This window comes from Bufo gargarizans, chromosome 5, assembly GCF_014858855.1.
Source record: "Bufo gargarizans isolate SCDJY-AF-19 chromosome 5, ASM1485885v1, whole genome shotgun sequence".
Classification (NCBI taxonomy): domain Eukaryota; kingdom Metazoa; phylum Chordata; class Amphibia; order Anura; family Bufonidae; genus Bufo; species Bufo gargarizans.
In genome coordinates, this window is record NC_058084.1 from 74,985,688 (window position 1) to 75,008,235 (window position 22,548).

Genomic DNA, 22,548 nt, shown 5'->3' on the forward strand with positions numbered 1-22,548 from the left:
ACGCCAAACATGTCCTCTGCTGTTGTGTCCAAATAATTCAATTTTGGACTCATCTGTCCAAAGAACATTATTCCAGAAGTCCTGGTCTTTGTCAACTTTATCTCTGGCAAATGTCAGTCTGGCCTCGATGTTTCTCTTGGAAAGCAAAGGTTTCCTCCTTGCACACCTCCCATGCAAGTTAAACTTGTACAGTCTCTTTCTGATTGTAGAGGCATGTACTTCTACATCAACAGTAGCCAGAGCCTGCTGTAGTTCTCGAGATGACACTTTAGGGTTTTTGGAGACCTCTTTTAGCATCTTGCGGTCTGCTCTTGGGGTGAACTTGCTGGGGCGACCAGTCCTGGGCATGTTGGCAGTTGTTTTGAAAGCCCTCCACTTGTAGACTATCTTCCGGACAGTGGAATGGCTGATTTCAAAATCTTTTGAGATCTTTTTAAATCCCTTCCCAGACTCATAGGCTGCTACAATCTTTTTTCTGAAGTCCTCTGACAGCTCTTTTGCTCTCACCATGGTGCTCACTCTCACTTCAACAGTCAGGAGCACACCAAACTAAATGTCTGAGGTTTAAATAGGGCAAGCCTCATTCAACATGCAGAGTAACGATCTACTAATTATGTGCACCTGGTGTGATATACCTGTGTGAGATCTGAGCCAATTTAAGAGGGAATACATGTGAGGGTGTCCTATCTTTTTCCTCAGTTAGAATAGGCATTTTTGTAGAATGACATTTACAGAAGATCTTGAAAAGACTTTTCTTCAGTTTTCTTTGTTTAGTTGGATTACTTTAATCTCTCTGTATTGTTGAAACGGAGATGAAATAACCTTTTATTAAAAATGTTACAAAAAACCACATGCTTTCAAAGGGTGTCCTAATTTTTTCACATGACTGTATATCATCAGTCACCTAAACGTCTCTATCATGGTATACATGTTCGCTGGATGTGGAACAGTGCACCTTGTTATGCTGTTCTGTACCGTGAAGCATGTAGATGTAGACAGCGGCCAGGAGGACACACTTTTTGTTACTGTTCAGGTGAATTTGAACATCTATTTTGAACAATAGTAGGCTTCACACATGCTACAACGTTGTGCTAGATCCTTAGGACAGTATATGAATTGTGTCCAGACAGTGCCTATGTGTCAGACCTGGTGGCATCAGCACCATGCCAGGAGACACCTTTGGTTTGTGAGGCTTTATTATTATTTTTCTGGTTATGAGGAGGCGGTGATTGTGAACTTAAAGAGTCCAAGAGTACTGGTTATAGTTATTAGATTTCTGGAGATGTCGTTGATCCATAGAATTATTCTGATTGCCTGATTGGAGTCACCAAGGAATTTTTTGACTAAAATGAGGAAAATTGGTTTCTACCTCATGAGTTTTTTTTTGTTTCTTTCGGATCAACTTTGCAGGATAACAGGCTGAGTTGGATGGACAGATGTCTTTTTTCATGTTACTATGAAATTATTTTTGCGGTAATAATGTAACTGCCCCAGTACTTGTAGCCTTCCAGTGTGTGAGAATATCACCAGCTACAAGGGCTTCCAGTGTTCACTCCCCTTCGCGCTCCCCTCCTTTTGTACTTGCCTATGACTTTGCTGCCTCTTAACAAAGCATTCTTTGTGGTTGTTTATTTAACTGTCCGCTGTGTCGCTTCATATGCGGAAAATTGTTAATAAACTGTCAGGATGAGATTCGTCAAACTAGCTGAAACCCCAAATTGAGTTCACAGTCATAAAGTAAATAGTGAACCTGCGACCTGTCTGGAGTTTTATGGCTTTTGACATGTTTTATACTTTAATTTGTAATATTTTGTCACCCCCTCCCCATTCACTAGTCTGGTTTTCCATCCTGCTTACACGGTTTTGGAATTATTCTTGTTTAAGCAATGATTGGATTATGTCATCTGAATCCAGGAACCATGACGGTGGAGGCCATTATTATATTATCATCTATGACAGACATCCTCAAACTGCGGCCCTCCAGCTGTTGTAAAACTACAACTCCCACAATGCCCTGCTGTAGGCTGATACCTGTAGGCTGTTCAGGCATGCTGGGAGTTGTAGTTTTGCAACAGCTGGAGGGCCACAGTTTGAGGATGCCTGATCTATGACAATCTGATTCCCATAAGTCTTATGTTTTTCCACCTTTCTCTACCTTTAATAATTTGGTTGAAGGTCTTCATGCTTATCAATATATTGTAGTTTAGGCTACTTTCACACCAGCGTTTTTGCTGGATCCGTCATGGATCAGCAAAGCCGCTTCCGTTCTGATAATGCAACCGCATGCATCCGTTATGAACGGATCCGTTTGTATTATATTTAAAATAGCCAAGACGGATCCGTTATGAACACCATTGAAAATCAATGGGTGACGGATCCGTTTTCTATTTTGTCAGAGAAAACTGATCCGTCCCCATTGACTTACATTGTGAGTCATGACGGATCCGTCTTGCTCCGCACCACATCGCGGACAGAAAACCGCTGTTTGCAGCATTATTCTGTCCGCGATGGGGATGCAGCCAAACGGAACGGAATGCATCCTGGGGCACTCTGTTCCCTTCAGTTCAGTTTTGCACCCATTGACGATAAATGGGGACAAAACGGAAGCGTTTTCCCCTGCTATTGAGATCCTATGACGGATCTCAATAGCGAAAAGGGAAAGCGCAGCTGTGAAAGTAGGCTTAGTTGTTGTAAGTAACCATAGTTGGAAATAGTTTTTCCTACATTGATTGGTCCATATGTATTTGTTCTGCTTTGGTTGACTGTTGAAGTAAAAGCAGGAGGTCTACCCTCAGACGACTTTGCATCAATCAGTGGTAGATTTGTTGAAGTTGCTGGAAGAAATTTTTAATACGGGTCAGTCAGTCAATGCTGTCTATTGGTGCAAAGTTGTTTTATACAGGACTAGACTATTCATACTTTGACCATAGATGGTACTCATGTAGCCCCTAGACCAGGCATGCTCAACCTGCGGCCCTCCAGCTGTTGCAAAACAACTCCCAGAATGCCCGAACAGCCTACAGCTATCAGCCTACAGCAGGGCATTGTGGGAGTTGTAGTTTTACAACAGCTGGAGGGCCACAGGTTGAGCATACCTGCCCTAGACCCACTACACCACTTTTATCCAGATCCATTATGTAATAAGTTCATAGCATTGTTGCCTTGAGGTGCCTGGGTCTTAGGTTGAAATCCGACTAGGGTCAAAATCTGCAAGGAGTGTGTATGGTCTTCCCGTGTTCGTGTGGGTTTCCTCCGGGCACTTCGGTTTTATCCCACACTCATAAAACATACTCATTGGTGAATTTGGAATTTATTAGATTGTAAGTCACCACTGGGTACAGACTGAAGTGAGAGGCTTTGATCTAGATGGATTAAGATCGATATATTACATTTTTTTTTTCACTTTAAACCTGTTGCCACTTCTGGGCATTGCATTTTGGGATCATAAATCTTGAATGAAAAATGACCTTGGTCAATAGACAATATTGTCTTGAGTTGTTTGTCAAGGCACCAAACCATTAGATAAAAGTGCTGCAAAAGCGGTCGATTTCCATTAGTTGCATCGTGACATCAAAGGTTTGATAAATATAAGCCTTAGGCTAATTCCAACATGCGGTAGAGCTATCCGGCAGGCTATTCTGGCAGAGAGAGGTTCACCGTATCTGGCTTACCTGGATACTACCGTGCACCACTACTCCTCCTTGACTGTAATGGGATCAGTCAGGGATCTCGATGCATGAGCACCAGGTTTCAGCCATACAAAATCTTGTGCACGCATCATTTTTTTGTCTAGCCGAAACCCAAAGCTAATGCTAGAAACCAGCAGGATCCCTGCCAGATCCAATTATAGTTAAAGGGGTCTGGTGGTGCACAACAATATCCAGCCAGGTGAACTCCAGCAGGCTGTTCTTCTGCCAGATGGCTTTACTGCATGTGTGGAACTAGCTTTAGTCTATATCCGCACGTAGCAGAAATGGTGCGGCTCGTCTGTCCAGATTTGAGAGTAAAAAATCCACAGTGTGTTATGGTAGCAGTAAAGAGGAAAAGCCTCAGTATCTGATCTACAATTTAAATCCACACTATGTGAATTCCGTTCAGATTGGTGCATTGAAATTTGGTAAGATTTCTTGGTAATGGTCACAATATTAGGGTGCATTGACACGATTGTATAAATGGATCTGCATCCGTTCCGCAAATTGGCGGAACGGGTGCGGACCCATTCATTTCAATGGGGCCGCAAAAGATGTTGTCCGCATCCGTTGTTCCGTTCCGTGGCCCCGCAAAAAAGATAGAGCATGTCCTATTCTTGTCTGCAATTGCGGACAAGCTTAGGCTTTCTCTATATAGCGCTGGCCATGTGCGGTCCGCAAATTGCGGAACGCACGCGGCCTGTATCTGTGTTTTGCGGATCCGCAATAAGCAGACCGCAAAACACTTACGGTCGTGTGAATGCACCCTTAATGACATTTTTCCTGTATCGTTTGGAGCCATAGTGATGGGACTCCCAGTGTATAGAAGTCAGTCCAGGCTGTGTCTGTTGAATGCTGCCCAGGCTTTGATGCAGACTGTAGAACTCCTTGACATTGGAGCCCTCAGTTCGGTTACCTCTATAAGAAAAAACTCTACAATACATTGTCTTAAGTGGAAGGAGAAGACGTATTGTTCCAGCACATCAAGAAAATTACATTTCATGCTTCTTTCATAATGGGATTTAACGTAAACTGCATAATAATATCTAAGTTTTACTAGAATCTGATTAGGGCTTTGTTACGTGGCGGTATTGACCAACCTAATGGCAATTGTAAAGTCAGTTTTCTTGAAGCTTAAAATGGAAAAGAATAGCCAAGACGTAGCAATGGAGCGATTAGCAGGTCTTCTCCATCCTTAACTCTTTCAGGCCGCTGTTGCAGGTAGCTTTCTGTTGTATTATACAGTAAGTAGCAGAACAAGGCCTTGTGAAGTCTTCTGTGTTCCTGCTGTCAATACATACAACGAGGAATCACTTAGAAATCCTTACAATCAGTGTGAGACAGCAAGTTTCCTTTTAATTGTACCGTAATCTTTGGTCTTATCGTTGCACACACAGGACATTACATCAACAAAGTCTAATAGGTTTTTTTGGAAATCATTCCTTAAGAAGTGGCAAGTGATTGGCTCCAAAGTAAGCTCCAAGTGAAGATTTCTTCTACTGGACTTTAGAGGCCCTGATAGTTTAGGGTCCGTTTAGTAGTGCTTATGGTCCATGTTGTAGTAATAGGTTTTAGCAGCTCAGGTAATGTTATGAAAAAAAAAATTGAGCTTGGATTATTCATGCCTGCAGTTTGTGCTCTACAAGTGAATGGAGTTTAGCCGCGCCCAGGCCAGTTGATACTAGTCGTGACGTCACTGGGCCAGCGGTAAACAGTGAGAAGGCCGCTGGAGCGCCGCTGCCTTCTCAAACAGCTGATCCCCTTTAAAGTAGCAAGAAGCAATGTGACAGTTTTTTATGGGCAATGGCTTCATTTTTTTGTCATGCACCTGTATTTGTAAATCTCCTTCAACGAAAGCAACCGTTGTGTAGACAACTGCCTTCCATAAGTCTTCTTAAAGCGTAAGGATGTCCTAGAGGAGGTTCTCCTGCTCAGAACCCCCTCTACATGCAAGAATGAAGTTCCATTCTGGTGGACTCTACATTTCCACACAGTAGATGGATGATCATTCATTTGAATGGCTTCTGTATAATCCTACCTTTCTCCTCTGCTGCTGGAGAAAATGTTTGCCTAGATTCAGCTTCGGGGGTGAGAGAAGCCAGACCTGGACCGACTAAAAGTTATCTTCATGATACAACTCCGTTTCGACTAGATACAAAACACAAAAAAGATTGTTAGACTGCATACAAAACACATAAAAAGAAATACTGAAGGAGCAGTTGACTGACCTGACATCTTATATATTCTTGTGCTGATAACCTTTATGACCTGTCAGCTGGACAATAGTACTTTCTTCTCAGTTCTCCTCATATTGATCAGCCGCCCCCTGGCTCAGTGCACCATCCTCTTCACATAAATGGTACATGATGGTAATGGCGGAGCACTTGGAGCACTTTATCATGCTGTATTCTGTGGATGGGCTAGGTTTTCGTTTTGTCTATATCTTTTGTCTATATTAAGAACAATTTACAGAAACAGGAATAATTGGATGGCTTTTCTCACACAGTGGATCCTTCATGGCTCTAGTTATAATGGACACCATGAGGGTTGGATTCTAGCAGATCCACCTTAAGGCTATATGCACATGCAGGTATTTTCATTCCGTGTCCGTTTCAGTTTTTTTGCGGACCATATACGGAACCATTCATTTCAATGGGTCCGCAAAAAAAGAAACGGAAGGTACTCTGTGTGCATTTCGTTTACGTATGTCCGTATTTCCGTTCTGCAAAAAAATTGCGGACAAGGATAGGACTGTTCTATTAAGGGCCAGCTGTTCCGTTCCACAAAATACGGAATGCACAAGGACATCATACTTATTTTGTAAGGATTCATTTTTTGCGGACTGCAAAATACATACAGTCGTGTGCATGAGGCCTAAGGCTGTGAAAAATAAGAGCCTACATTAACCGTGGGCCTGAGGTTCAGTTTACACTGGTGTTTTCTCTATAGTAGGACTCTGTGGACTCTAGGGTTTTTAGGGGCTCGCCACATAGGAAATTTTTTTGATATTTTAATAGTTTGGACTTTTTAGGCATGGCGATATGTGATATGTTTATTTATTTATTGTTTAGAATTTTTTTGTGTGAAATTGGGAAAAAGGGTGATTTATACTTAATAGTTTGGTGTTTTTCTTTAACTTTTTTCTTTTTTTTTACTTATTAACTATTTCCCCCCTTAGGGGCTAGAACCCAGGATCTTTTCATCCCTTGTCCTATTCTCCCTGATAGATCTCTATTAGGGTGAATAGGACTTCACACTCTCCCTGCTGCCCTGTACCTAGTACACACAGCATCAGGGAGATTACCATGGCAGCTTTAGTAGCGTCCTGGCTGCCATGGTAACCAATTGGAGCCTCAGGATTACACTGCTGAGGCTCCGATCAGAGCTGCCACAGCACCACCAATGATAATTAACCTTTAATACAGATACAGGAGGCGGGTGTGGCAGAATCACATAGCCGACTCCTGACCTCTGACAGGGAGCTGCGATCAGCGGCAGTTAACCCCTCAGGTGCCGCACCCGCCTCCTGTATCTGTAAGAGGACCTTTCATGGGTCCATACTTTATTAACTAAGTAGCAGGACATGTAGAGCAGCGCCCAGGGATCTCCCTGCACTTACTATTATATCTGGGCGCCACTTAGTTCGCCCGCTGTGTCCCCCGTTACCGTCTCCCGCACTGTATGCTAAGTAACAGCATCGGAACACCAGGAAGGAGACATCATCTTCTCTCCCTGGGCGTTCCTTCTACCTGGCCATAGCGCTGTCTAATCGCAGCGCAGAGCGTCACAGCCAGGGAGAAGGTGAGTTTTTTTCTCCCAGGGAGAGAAGCTGATGTCTCCTCCCTGGTGTTCCGATAGTAGTAATTAGCATACAGCGTGGGAGACGGCGCCCAGGAATAATAGTAAGTGCAAGGAGATCCCTGGGCGCCGCTCTACATGTCCTGCTACTTAGTTAATAAAGTCCGGACCCATGAAAGGTCCTCTGGTTAATTATCATTGGTGGCACAGTGGCCACAGTCCCTCCCCTCCTCCGCCCACTCTCTCCTCATTGGTGGCAGTGGTTGGCCGGCATCACATTTGGAAGGAAGGAACGCTCTCCTTCCTTCCCGCTGTACGGCCGCCTTCTCTGTGTGATGTGCGTGTCGGGCGCGTATGTGCCTGGCATTTCCGCTCCGCCCGGCAAACAATCTTCCAGGTCCTGGGCCGTGGCCCGGCATTTGGGGACGCCTGCATTGGAACGTAGAGTCCTGACCAAGTTTTCACCTCTAGTAGAAGAGGAGATAATCCCAACTAAGACTGGGCACCCTATTGCTCTGGGCCCCATAGCAGTCGCATGGTCTGCCGCTATGGTAGTAAGCCCCTGCTGCTTAATAATTTTTTTGCATCTTGGACTGTCCATGTGCCACAAGCTGAAATGTATATGGGCTTCTATAGATTTTGGCTTGTGGCACATGGACAGTCCAAGATGACATAACTTCAGCCATCATTTATGTCATTTTTTTGGTGTAAAGTATGATAAATATATTGGGCTGAGGACGTTCCGGTAAGCTCTGACCACCTTTTTGAAGAAGTAGTGTGAGCGTCAGAAAATTACAAAAAGTCACAAAGTTTTGCACAGATTATGGCACACACATAAATGTGGGACTTTTGTACACCAGAATACTGATGCACTGTATTGATAAATTACCCCCACAGAGTTGTTCTTGTTGGGTTCCATATAAATCCAACAGAAACAAATTTGTATTATGTTGTGTGGGTCACCATATGGTGTATTATAGTGCCTTACAGAAGTACCATAGTACAGAGCCATCGGGACTCTGTGTGCCTCTGCACCAGTGCCATCAGATGGTTTGAAGCAGTCCATACAACTTTAGTAGCTGTTGGCAGAACACTCATGTGGCCCACAGCTACCTCTCCTGACCCCATAAATGTAAGCTGTCATCTCAGCTGAGCATGTGTGTGTTTTCAAAGGGAAGAAAGATACTGACAGAGACCTCTTATCTCCTGGGACAACAAAAAGATAAGGCATTAAAGTTCAGATTGACCAGCCATTCTCTTCTCCCACATCATCTATCCGGGGCAATCTAGAAGGCCTCCATACACATTACATTCTCTGCCAGTCCTGGTGAAAATGGTTGGTTTGGCCAGCAATAGCCTAATGTGTATGGCAGGGGTGGACTGGGAACTTAAAATGGCCTAGAATAAAACCTAAAAGTGGCTCCAATGTAGGGTCTAAATTGACAGAAGGTGGGGCAACACAAGTAGATGGGGCGAATACAAGTTGTCAGGGTCAGCAGTACCACAGTACAGGACAAAATACCTCCCCAGAAGCTTGTCCCTCCATGGTGGCCATCAATAGCTGCTGATGTTCTGTACTCTTCTTCCCCTAATTGTCTCTAATAAAGATATGGAGCAGGGAGCTTAGGAGGTGAGATGTTGCCACAGCACTAAGCCAGCCCTACCTGCTGCCTGGACTTCTCTAATAATGACCCCTATAGTACCCCCATTAGTATGTGCCTGGCCAGCGGCAGTGAGGAGGACACTCTGTAATGTCTATGGCCATTAGGGGCCTTTAGTTAGATTTCTGCTAGGTACAATAATGTCTGCCAAGAGGGAGTTTATAGCTGGCCTCACACATTAGATAGAAGTTGGTAGATGGTTGAACAGCAGTTGAACAGTCATCCGGTGACCAATCGTTTCCCAGACACTTTCGTCCATATAGGCCGTTACAGTTGCCCAAACTGCCCATACATGTTCAATGAAACCGGGTGATGAATGAAAGGTCTTTTGTCTGATTATCAGGCAAAAATATTAAACACAGCTGACTTCTTTTCAGATGAGAATGGTCTGTCATCGATCAACTAAAATGATCACCATTGTTAAATTTCAACCAACAAGTGGTCATTTTGGTCGAAATCATCCGTTTTGATCAACTGTAGACAAATGTGTACGGCCACGTCTTTTCTCTGGAGGACCCATCACAATCGTACATCCTATTGATTTCCATACTAACCTGTAGATCAGTGTCAGTCCAGTGCTGATAAACCGTGAGGTCACAGCACAGACATGTAAGACAGACAGTCTAAAATGTCTAGTAAAAACTGGACATCGGAGATTAAAGAGGAAATACGTTTCCGCTGTGTATTAGGAATGACATGGTTCATCATCTGCTGTGTTTTGCATGGGAACAATAGGTGCAGGCTGGTACGTGACTGCGGTTATCACCGCGACTGATGCAAACAATGAGGTTTTATCTGGCGGGATGGCCACAAAGGATTATTCAGCCTCTGGATCGCCTGTTACTAAATACACACAGTTACAAATGTATGCTACAATGGCTCTCAGGTTTCAGATTTCAGAGAGAACTGTGAAGAGCCATCAGGTTACACCCTGCTGAAAAACGTAGTCCTTCTTTGTAAAATGTGTCATGTTGCTGATCGGGCTATGATTTACGAGATAACGCTAAATAATTTAACCTGGCAGGTATATGCTCAGGGGGCATGCACTTTTCTCAGGGGGCATGTCCTTACTGCTGCATCTGGTAGCAGTGAAAGATGGAACTGAGCATGTATGTCCATCTCAGTCAGCTGGACAGAGAAGTTAGAAAAAGGGCAAACCACAGGTGGCGCTATACAGATAGATTTCGATGAATAACTCAGTGGCTATACTACATTTTTAATTACATGCAATTACAAAAGTAATCAGATCCAGGTGCTGGTATAAAAACTGTAGAATTTTTTTTGGTGGAAACCCCCTTTAACAGAAGACGTCAACTGAAGTATTTCTGTGTTCTGTATGTTTCTATATATACTGTAAGAGATCCTGGAAGTTCATCAAAGGGAATCAGTCGCCTGCTTCTGGCCACGTGCCGATATTCAGTCTAAGTCCCAAACCTGACCATAGTGAAACCCGTCTGTCCCTGCAACAGAAAGTAAATTAAATTCAAGTATACTGGGAGAATAGTCCGGGACGCCTGGCTTCAGTGGACATGCACCAGACACTGAGCACATACGCAGTGAAGCGAGGTGTACCACCCAGCATTAGCACAGTGCCCATGTGTCCCACGCTGCTGGAGAAGAGTCACTAGCTTATCTGCTTATAGGTTTGAACTTCATTTACTTTATTTTGTGGGGATAGATGGGTTTGCTATGATCTGGTTGGGGTCCCAGGTGTATAACATAATTTTAGTGGTTTAGTGGCATTTTGCGGCATAGGGCCTCTGCCGAGCTGTGTATGTGGTCCGCATCCAGGACCGTTTGTTTTTAAGATGGCAATAAAGCGTCAAACTGTAATGTGGTGAGTGCCGCTGTTTATTATATTCATTGTTGAAAGCTCGACTGAATTCTATGAGCTGAGAAACACCGGTGGGCAAGAACCATAGACGCGGACTCCAGTCGAGCATTACGCACGTGGCAGGGCCGATCTGTGCTTTCTTCCACTAGATGTGTGTCTTCTTTATTTAGGTTGACTTGTTCCTTGAGAAAGTCTCCCCCACCATCACTGACATATTTGTGCTGTACATAGTGAAATATACCTTTAAGGAGTCTCTGTCAGCTCCTGACATATCTATTTTGCTATTTCTCTGTTATTCTTCCTAGAAATGCATAAATAAATTGAAAATTGGGTGTTACCATTTCCCTTGTCAAAGGGCCATGTCCCTAAACAGTCTGCTACCATCAGCACCGTCAGTTTGTAGAGACACATACACAATATATAGTTATACATTTTCTAGGAGGAATAACAGAGGAATGACACAATGTAGAGTTGTAAATAAAGATATTCTTAAAGCACATTACGTATTCTGAGCCTTGGTGCCTGGTACATGGAGTAGAATTAATTGGTTTTATCCCAATCATTCCATGAACGCAGTAAGTTTGAATATTAAAATGTTATCAGGCTGAGCCTGCTGTGTACTGATATGCCTTGTGCTGGGGCGGCAGGGTAGGCCTGCCCTATATGTTACATAGATAGTGTGATAAATATTCACAACTCATGCTGCGGGCCTCATTATCCTCTACATTCTTATTTCATGTGCTCTCTTAAAGTGTAACCGCCTTGTTTTCATCAAAAAATCTATTTTAGCATAAGTTACTGCTGCTACAGCATTATGCATAAAACAATCTTTAGTTTCTTCCCATACCACTGTTTTCTTTGCGTTTTTCTCTTAGTTACGGCTGTTTTAACCTGTACAATAAGAGGACCTTCTCAAGATGGCTCCTCTGCCAGTTCTCTGAGGCCAAAACTGCTTTCCCTCACTTCACATACACACTTGCTGTAGCCAGCAGCTCCCTGCCAGCCAATCAGATTGGATTACTGAGAGACACGCCTCCTCACTCTGAAGCCTAAGGCAGGCATGCAGTGTGAAGGACCGCCCCTCTGTCTTCCTGTCTTCTTAGCCAGAGACAGACAAGCCATAGCAATTGTCTTTTAAGGAACCAGTGGAAAGGGACAGGGGACATTAATGAGCTGTTATTATAAGGTAATTACAGATCTTTTGACAACCATTGACAGACTAACTCAGGTATACATGCCTAGCTGTAATAAACTGCCAAATAAAAAAAATATGACAGTTACACTTTAAGTATTCTACATGTACAAGAAATATTATGTAAGAATGGATTATTTCTTCCCACGAGCGTACCGGCTCCATACCCGTATTGTGGACCATTTACGGCCGGTCCACAATATACAGGCACTGGCCGTGTGCACTCCGAATTGTCTTGAATGGATCTGCATCCGCCAGATACAACCTAAGATATCGCTTCACCTATCTTTTTGCGGTGCAGAGGCACGGATCGGAAGCTCATGGACGCATTACAAAATGCTTCTGCTGGCTTCTGATACATGCCTCCGCACCGCAAAAAGATAGAACCTGTTCTATGTTGGCCATATGTTGCAGATCACGGACTTATTCAAGTCAATGAACACGGCCAGTGCCCATGCATTGTGTACTGCTATTTGCGGCCCGCATCATGGCCACTGAGCAAGTACTGTCATGGGCATGAGCCCCATACCTAAAAAGTCTCTTTCAGCTAACCTGTGGACAGAACATACTTGGAGCAGTAATATTTGAGTCGTTAATTTGGTAATATTAAAGGGGTTCTTCACTTTCATTTAACTGATGATCTATCCTCTGGATAGATCATCAGCTTCTGATCGGCCGGGGTCCGACACCCGGGACCCCCGCCGATCAGCTGTTTGAGAAGGCCGCGGCGCTCCAGCAGCGCCGCGGCCTTCTCACTGTTTACCGCCGGGCCGCCCGCCCACTGACGTCACGACTTGTATCAACTAGAGTGGGCGCGGCTAAGCTCCATTCAAGTGAACAGAGCTTAGCCGCGCCCACTCTAGTTGATACAAGTCGTGACGTCAGTGGGCGGGCGGCCCGGCGGTAAACAGTGAGAAGGCCGCGGCGCTGCTGGAGCGCCGCGGCCTTCTCAAACAGCTCGGCGGGGGTCCCGGGTGTCGGACCCCGGCCGATCAGAAGCTGATGATCTATCCAGAGGATAGATCATCAGTTAAATGAAAGTGCAGAACCCCTTTAAATATTTCAGTAAATAAATATATAAGATAAAATAATAATAAAAAAAAATATTTCAGTAATTTGAGCAGTAATAATAATTTTTTAGTTCTGCAGATTCAACGATCCCATCTGGGTTTATGTGACGGCCCAACTGGCTATGGGCTCTTCTTCTGATGTGCCCCTCTTTCTTCATTTTCATTTGCATAATGTGGATGTAGTGGAAAAGTAAGAAAGACGAGCACACCAAAGTCAGTGATTGTGGAATCGGTGGAGTGTCTGAAGTGTACATACTGCTCAAAATGTCTTCTGTCTGCAAGGTTAGGCCGAGTTCACACGTCAGTTATTTGGTCAGTTATTTCCATCAGTGATTGTGAGCCAAACCCAATAGTGAAGCCGACTCAGAGATCAGATGTAATGGAAAGATCTGCTCCTGTTCTGTGTTTTTAACCCGCACCTGGTTTTGGCTCACAATAGCTGATGGAAATAACTGAAGTGTGAACTCAGCCTTAGCTGATAGAGACAGCATGGTGGCTCAGTAGTTAGCACTGGGGTCCTGGGTTCAAATCCAACCAAGGAAAACATCTGCATAGAGTTCGATGTTCTGCTTGGGTTTTCTCCAACGACATCCTGATAGGGAACTTAGATTGTGAGCTCCACTGTAATGAACTTTGCTAATATATTACACTACTTACATTTACTCATCCAAAGTTGCAACCTGTATTATATTGGTGCGCTTTACATTGCCTAAAATTTAGCTGGCTTCAGAGCTGAAGTCTCCCAGCATGCCACGCTGGCTCAATGTTTGGACGAAGGTGGTTCTGGCAATTTTCCTGTGGACAGGACACCAGATATTGTACAGTGAACCACCCTACTGCATTCTAGCAGCTCACACGTGGTGTTATGTATTTGTGGCCTTCAATGGTGGAGTCACCCTTTAAACAGAGCACTGAATGTAGACCATGTCTTGTGAAGACACTGGACTCCCACTGGTCGCTTTGTAGTATATCTACTTTATGGTTCCCCGTCTGGTAATAGCTAACCACTGGGGCTTCCAGTAGAAAAAAATCAGCTTGATTCAGGAGAAGCCTACAATGATAGGTGGAGTAGATCAAATCATACAGCCGCCCTAAGGAATGTTTCAGACTATCCTGTTTTTTTTATGGCTAGTCACCATTCACATTCCTTTGTAGCTGGACCTGCGGTTGAATGGTTGCTATTTCAGAAAACCTGTGTGATCTGAGCTTCCCGCACACTAGGCGGAGGCAGCTACATGTTGGGATTTTGTTGCAGCCTTTTTTTACTTTAATTTCTTAAAGAGGAGCCATCAGCTCTCCAGATTAAGGGCTCATGCACACGACCGTTGGATGTTTTGCGGATCCGCAAAACACGGATACCAGCCGTGTGCATTCTGCATTTTGAGGAACAGAACAACCAGCCCCTAATAGAACAGTCCTATCCTTGTCCGTAATGTGGACAATAATAGGATATGTTCTATTTTTTTGCGGAACTGCCATGTGGGCATACGGACACGGTCTTTTCCTTTCTTTTACCGGCCCCATTGAAGTGAATAGTTCCACATATGGGCCACAAAAAAAAAAAAAAATGGAACAGACACAGAAAAAAATACGTTTGTGTGCATGAGCCCTAATTGTGCTCCCCAAAACAATTCTGCAGCATGTTTTGTAATAAGTGTCCTGCCTTTCCTCTGTTATTCCTCCTGAATATTTATGAATACATTGACAACTGGGTGTTATCATTCACCCTGTCAAAGGGGTGCTGCCCAACACAGTATGGTACTGTCAGCATTGATGGGACAGTGTCAGACTCTGGAGGGACACCCCCCTCCCCCAAACTGGTTAAACCCAGTTGGCAATTTATTTATACATTTTGTAGGAGGAATAACAGAGATTTATCAAGAATTGTATATTAGTACACACAATTATTTTCTTAAATTGACATGTCAGGAAGGAGAGGCGAGAGATCATTTCTAAACTAGTGAGACTGACATATGAGCAAGCACAAGCAAAGTTCTGAACGCCAATGAAAAGTTTGTAGAAGGGCCCCTTACATACCATATGCCATTTATAATATGAATCCATTCTTATGTGTCCTGTGGGCCCTCTCAAGCACCTGGGCCTGGGTGCTACTGTGAACCCCTATAGCTACAACCCTGATTCTATACATTAAAAATGTAATGTCTATAAAAATATAAAGCTTATTGGGTTTCTGGATTGTGACTGGTTTGTGCCTCTTTTACTGCTTGCATATTTCTCAAAGTCAGTACATTCAGGATCCAGGTGAGACATGTGAACATCTAGGCCAGATTCAACTATTCACAGCGTCTTTTGTAAAACCAGTAACGATGTAATCAGGAAGATTGGCAAGAGATATATGTCACAGCTCATTTGGCTAATTAAGACAGATTCCTAAGCCCTCAGCCATGAAAGCAGAGTCTTAATAGGTCAACAATCGCTTAAGTATTCTAAGAACATGAAGATGTGCATTTCCTGTGGTGCAGATAAGTAGGCACTGAGCCCTTGTTTGTTCTGGAATTACAGTACTTAAAGGTGGAGCTCTGGAAGGAACCTACAGACTGAAGCAGTTCCACTTTCACTGGGGATCTTGTGATGGGCATGGATCGGAGCACACCGTTAATGGGCATAAATATGAAGCAGAGGTAGGTGTCGATATAAGGGGTCATTTACAAAGGCTTTATGCCAGGATTTTGGTATAAGGCTACTTTCACACTCGCGTTTTGCGCAGATCCGTTACAATAATACAACCGAATGCATCCTTCAGGAACGGATCTGTTTGTATTATCTGTAACATAGCCATGACGGATCCGTCATGAACTCCATTAAAAAAACAATGGGAGACGGATCCATTTTCTATTGTGCCATATTGTGTCAGAGATAACGGATCGGTCCCCACTGACTTACATTGTGTGCCAGGATGGATCCGTTTGGCTCAGTTTCGTCAAGCGGACAGCAAAACGCTGGAGGTAGCGTTTTGGTGTCCGCCTCCAGAGCGGAATGGAGACTAATCTGAGGCAAACTGATGCGTTCTGAGCGGATCCTTTTCCATTCAGAATGCATTAGGGCAAAACTGATCAGTGAGAGCCCATGACAGATCTCACAAACGGAAAGCCAAAATGCGAGTGTAAAAGTGCCCTTAAAAAACAGCTATGCACAACATGCCATCTTCTGCGCTGCAGTGCAGGGCACAGGCCTTTTCAGACTTGCGTCTTAAAGGGAACCTGTCACCAGTTTTATGGTGTCCTAACTAAGGGCAACATAAATAAGTGACTGATTCTCTTAGCAAAATGCTGGGTCACTTTCTTTAATAGAACTAGTCAATCTGCCAACATCTTGTATTAAAAAGCTCCACCTGATAATGATGAGTCCTGAATATTCATGAGCTCCTGACTCTCCCCACCCACCTGCTGCTGAATGACAGTTATTTTCCATATGAATCAGCAGCAGGTGGGCAGTGGAGTGGCTAAAGCTCTGAATTAAATAAACGCTGGACTCAATGACATCACGCTGGACTTAAATCAGCTCATTAGCATGCAGCATCTTTGTGTGTATATTATGAGGTAACCATCTGTCACACCAGTAAGTGAATACATCCAAGGTACTTTTTAGTAGTTAATAATTGTATATAATTAGTTAGATTATAATAATAGGTTCCCTTTAAGTTGTCCTGGTTCAGGTGGTCGCCATGACATCTGCACTGTCCTCTCATAGGCATCAAGCCTAGTGGCCTATGGCTTATAAGAGAGAACGGCGTGGCAGAGAGGCATCGGCTCCTGTGCCTCGCAACAGTTTCCACCGTATCGCCATCCTGAGGAAGGTGGAGCGGCCCTACATCAGTGTCCTAGCAATCAGCAATGAAATATTGCTGGATGCTAGGGCAGTCTTGCGTACCCCCTCACCCCACAACTCGTATCCCCTGGGGTACACGTAATGCAGGTTGAGAAACACTCTGCTTACTGGGGCCAGTGGAGATTATTATATGAGTCAGGCTTCTGTAGCTCAGCCGGTCCTGATGTTTGACATATTCTTCATTCCTGACTATATATCTTTCTGTCGTTTGTGTCTTGCAGCTTCACTTGGTCCACTGGAACACGAAGTACAGCAGTTTTGGTGAAGCTGTGAAACACTGCGATGGGCTTGCCGTAGTTGGTGTTTTCCTGAAGGTAAGTGACCATAAATTGTCTGATACAGATGTTTTTTCTGGATGTGTCTTGAAGACGTCAGCTGTTTGTAAAAGGCTGGAGCAGAGGGAGACAAGGCGTGTGTGCCTCACAATTGTCTCCTCTCTGACACAAGTCCCTCTATCCCTCCTTTTCACCCGGGACATAAATGTGCATTAATAACTTTACTAAATTGCTACCTGTATATTAGACCTCAACTTCATTATTTGGGGCAACCTTAAAATATCTATAATCAAATAATATATGCTGATGTCTAAAGAGATATTGAAGGGCAAGAAAAAAACCTGTCCCAGGGGCTGCACATGCTGTAAAAAAACAAACAAAAAGGAACTTTTACGGCGCTGACCGATCCCCAGCCACGGCAGTACTGATGGTGCCAGGTCCCCGCTGTTACAATGGCTGTGAATGCTGCTCGGTCAATCACTGGCTGTCAGCAATTACCCCCTCTTCCAGCGATCGGATCTTTCACAATATAAGCTGCAAGTGTCCCTCTTTGACCATCAGAAAAATTTGGGTGTTATGGCTTTGTGTGTTGCACCTAGATTCCTGCATCCTACAGTATTTATGGTCCATTTCTACAATATCAGCATGTATGAGCAGCTTGAGGCCTGAGCTACGTGTATTTGGCCTTTTTCTTAGCCAATGCCAGTATTGATTCATGGTTTATTAGTGTCTGGTTACCACAAAACAGCGTCATGGCACTCACGTGCTGTGAACTGCAGGTTTTGTCATCTGTCACACCGCTTCAATGAATGCACATTGCGGAAGTTATAGCTGAAGTCTATGCCTCAGCGCATGCGTGCCCATCGCACCATTCAAACAGAGGACTAACTTCACCCATTCACATGATCAGTGCCAGTCCCATTGGTTGAAACCCCAGGGATCATATATATATATATCACCTATTCTGGACAGGCAATACATGTAATTGGCGGAGGGGGGCAATCTCTTTAAAATCCTGGGGGCCTGATCCTAGATCCTGGAGCCAATGCAGATTTTCCATTCATAAGAGTAGTTAATGTTGGCGTAGGGATCAGCAATCCCAGTTTTTAGTATACATTTTTTTTTATTTGAAATATTATTTAACCACAATGTAGCTGAACATTTCATCATTACCGATCACTCTGATGCCACATTGAGAATGAATACCTGTACCTACTGTATATTTGAGTACAGTTGATCCATCACTTAAATATCCTGAACCCCGATCCAAAAACATCTTGATTGAGTTCCCTGCAGTAAAAATATTAAGGGACTCCCAGTGCTGTGCAGCCCCTTCGTTCTAAGGATTAGTAAGAGACGGACCCCCAATCAATGTGGAAGTGGTGACATATCCTAGCCATTGCTTAAAGCAGGAAAACCCCTACAATATACAATTAAATATGATGATTTCTATAAATATGAAAGAATTACCAACAATTTTCTTTTAAAGTTTATGTAGATTTCCATACACCTTGTTGGTTTACGTTGAGTTTAGTTCATTTAGGACACAATAAAAGTAATCTAAAACTGTTTTCTAATTGCTCTGCCGAACTGTAATAACTATAATTACTGCATTGCTCCAGACATTAAAACAAAAATTAGTGAACGTCTATTGCTTGTTGTATGTTATTATACTGTATGTTGTTGTGCCACGTTTAAGTTGTTTTTGTGTGTATTACAGGTCGGCGATGCCAAGCCAGAGCTCCAGCAAGTGATTGATGCCTTAGCATTAATTCCAACAAAGGTACGAAGCAGCATTTCTTATGTTCTCTGTCACAGAATGTGAGCTTTACGTGATGATGTGCATGCTGGGAATTCAGTTCCTAATGTGCAGTATGTCTTGAATAATGAGAGTGAAGTACAACGAACCTTAAAGGGGTTGTGCAAGAATATATATACTGTATGCCATGTCACTGTATATACTGTCACTGTATATACTGTTGAGGGGGCCCTGACAATAACATTTTTGACTCCTTCTCCTGGACGGTTTTGAGTTTGGGCCCCGTAGCAGCTGCTTTCCCTATAGCTATGCCCCTGTTTATACCAGTTTTAGAGTAAATGATAGTAAATCTGTCAGGCCGCAGGTGGTCTCTACCAGTCCTGCCAAATCCCGTCTACTTTTATCACCACTTTTGAAAAGTGTTGAGAGAAGTGAAAAGTGACAGACTATGGCTTGTGCCATAATTTGCATCTTTTTTTACCCCTCAATAGTGATAAACGTCCCTCATTATGTTGTATAATTGCTTAATGGAAACATATTCTTATCTTTCTAGGGAAAAGAGGCACCTTTCCATGATTATGATCCTTCAGGTTTACTTCCAAAATCTTTGGATTACTGGACCTATAAGGGATCCCTGACCACCCCGCCTCTCCTGCAGTGTGTCCTCTGGCATGTACTTAAAGAGCCAATTAGTGTGAGCAGTGAACAGGTATGTGGAACGTTTAGTACATCTCTGGTAGGGATATATTGAAGTTTTTTTTTTCAAATTGCTGGTGATAAGAATTATAATTTATTCATTCATATATTCATTCCTTCATTCCATTTAATGTTGATGTGTACCCAGCATTCGGTGCTGATTCATTTCTAAATATATCTAATATAGTGGTCACAGCTCATACTTTTTGGCACAGAGCTTCATATCCTCCTCATGGCCAAAGAGATAGATGGAAAACTTTGGCTACATGCATCCACCACTAGGGGGAGCTTACTGCATACAGTTTTATCATTGAATTCAATGTATAATCAGTATGCAGGAAGGTCTTAAAGGGGTTGTCTATCCTTTACTGAGAAAAAGTAATCTCTAGTTGATCCATTGGGGTCCAACACCCCACATTAATCCCCTCAACCGTTAAAGTTGGCTCCAGAACTACCCAGCTCCATCAATTTTGTATTGGAGGGAGATTGTTACTACAGCACTGCTACCATGAAAGGTGTTTTCTGACATTTTACTACTGATGACCTATCCTCAGTATCTGATCATGGGGGTCCGACACCCGGGACCCCTGTGGATCAGCAGTTTGAGAAGGCAGGCTCCTGTGAGCGCCGCGGCCCCGCTACTGACGAGAGGTTCATCTGTCACGTGATCTAGATAAAGCTCAGTCCCATAGAAGTGAATGGCGCTGAGAGCGATAGCAAGCTCAGCGGTTATACAGTGTACGGTGTTGTGCTTGGTGAGCTAAGAGAAGTCAGTGGTGCTCACAGGAGGTCTGGTGCCTTCTCAAACAGCTGACCTATTTTCAGGGTAGGTATTTAATATCAGATTGGTGGGTGTCCATCTTCCGGCTTCCCCTCCGTTCAGCTGTTAGAAGAGGTAGCGCACTTGTGCAAGCTCTACTTCTGCTTCAGAATTGCCTGCGTGTTGTCTCCTTTGTCTGAGTAATTACAGCTGCTCGCCCCATGTGACTGAATGGGACAAGCAGTTGTAATTGTACTGCGCGGCCACCAAGGAGACGGCGCACAGGCATTTTATTAATCTGAAGCAGAGCTCGCACGAGCGCCGCTGCCTCTTCAAACAGCTGATCGCCGTAGGTGCCAGGAGTCTGGCCCCTGCCAATCAGATATTAAGGATAGGTTCTCAGTATTTTAGCACTCCACAGCCCCTTTACAACATGATTGAACAATTTTGGCCCCAGAAAACAAAATAATGTTCAACCGTGCAGTATAACAAGCTGAACTGGGTGGACGTACGTCTTTTTTCAGCCTTACAAACTATGGGGGAGGTTTATCAAAACTGGTGTAAAGGAAAACTGGCTTAGTTGCCCATAGCAACCAATGAGATTCCACCTTTCATTTTCCATAGGAGCTCTGAAAAATAAAAGGTGGAATCTGATTGGTTGCTATGGTCAATGGTCAACTAAGCCAGTTTTCCTGTACACCAGTTTTGATAAATCTCCCACTATGTTACTATGTTCATGGGTGGACATTAAAGGGGCTGTCTCACTTCAGCAAATGGCATTCATCATGTAGAGAAAATTAATACAAGGCACTTACTAATATATTGTGATTGTCCATATTGCCTGCTGTGCTGGCTTCATTTATTTTTCCATCACATTATACACTGCTCGTTTCCAGGGGTTATGACCACCACTGTAGCACAGTAACGTGGTGGCCGGGATGGGAGCTGCTGCGCATGCGTGCCGATACGCGCTCCTGCAGTCCTGGTCACCAGAGATACCAGAGCCTTTTCCTATAGTGTGCAGGCATGACCACCACTGCTTGATTGCAGGGTGGTCATGACCATGGAAATGAGCAGTGTATAATGTGATGGAAAAAATTAATCCCGCCGGCAAAGGAAGCAATATGGACAATGACAATACATTAGTAAGTGCCTTGTATTCATTTTCTCTACATGATAAATGCCATTGGCTGAAGTGAGACAAAACCCTTTAAGTTTTCTTACAGAATTCTGTTAGGATCCTTGTATTATTCATACATAAGGAGGAAGTTCACATCCATCTGGTCCATCAATGAGTAGATTGTGCACAACTACAATTTACTAGCTTTACTGTAATCTCTTCAAGCTGAAAGTAACGCACAGCAATGTGATAGCATTCTGTCTAATATATTTCGTACTAGAGACCAGAGAATAGTCTAATCTGGTTTATAAAACCCATGTTCATATAATCTATTAGGGAATAGAGGATTCACTCTGTAAACCGGAGTTGAAAGCAGCTATAAAGAGCGCCTTTAGATCTGGAGGGCTCAGCACGTCTCATTGAGTGCATGCCTTCAATGGAAAGTATGTAATGCTTCATTTCTCCTGCGGGGGTGCTGTTAGAGAGTTGATCACTTGTAGCTAAAGCAACAGATTATAGCTGGTCTCAGCATTTGGACCTTACAAGACCTGGCACTGTCTAGGACAGAGCAGTTTTTAGGTGACGTAGCAGAAATTATAGTATAGAGCCCAGAGCTAAGGGTGCTTTGTAGCGGTGTCATTGGCCTTGGTGTGGTCCTGCATCTAAATTAAAGGATGTCACTGGAAAGGGAAAAACATGAGAAAGCTGCAGAGAACGAAAGTAGTCAGTGGCCTTCATATTGCCTGTGGGTGTATTAATTTAGCTGTCATGATATAGTTGTATGGTAAGATGTTGGCGGTGTGTCAGAAGAGGAACACTGCTGTAAAAAAATGTTCGCCGATGAT

General features: G+C 43.6%; 1 protein-coding gene across 1 annotated transcript in view; it reads left to right on the top strand.

The window, feature by feature from the left end:
• The window catches only part of LOC122937783 (carbonic anhydrase 2-like), a 44,148-nt gene that overhangs the window by 18,101 nt on the left and 3,499 nt on the right, over positions 1-22,548 (top strand). The window contains exons 4-7 of the mRNA XM_044292821.1: positions 15,768-15,886; positions 17,315-17,407; positions 19,089-19,151; positions 19,681-19,836. Of these exons, the coding sequence (XP_044148756.1) occupies positions 15,768-15,886; positions 17,315-17,407; positions 19,089-19,151; positions 19,681-19,836 (431 nt within the window). The remainder of the gene's footprint in view (positions 1-15,767; positions 15,887-17,314; positions 17,408-19,088; positions 19,152-19,680; positions 19,837-22,548) is intronic.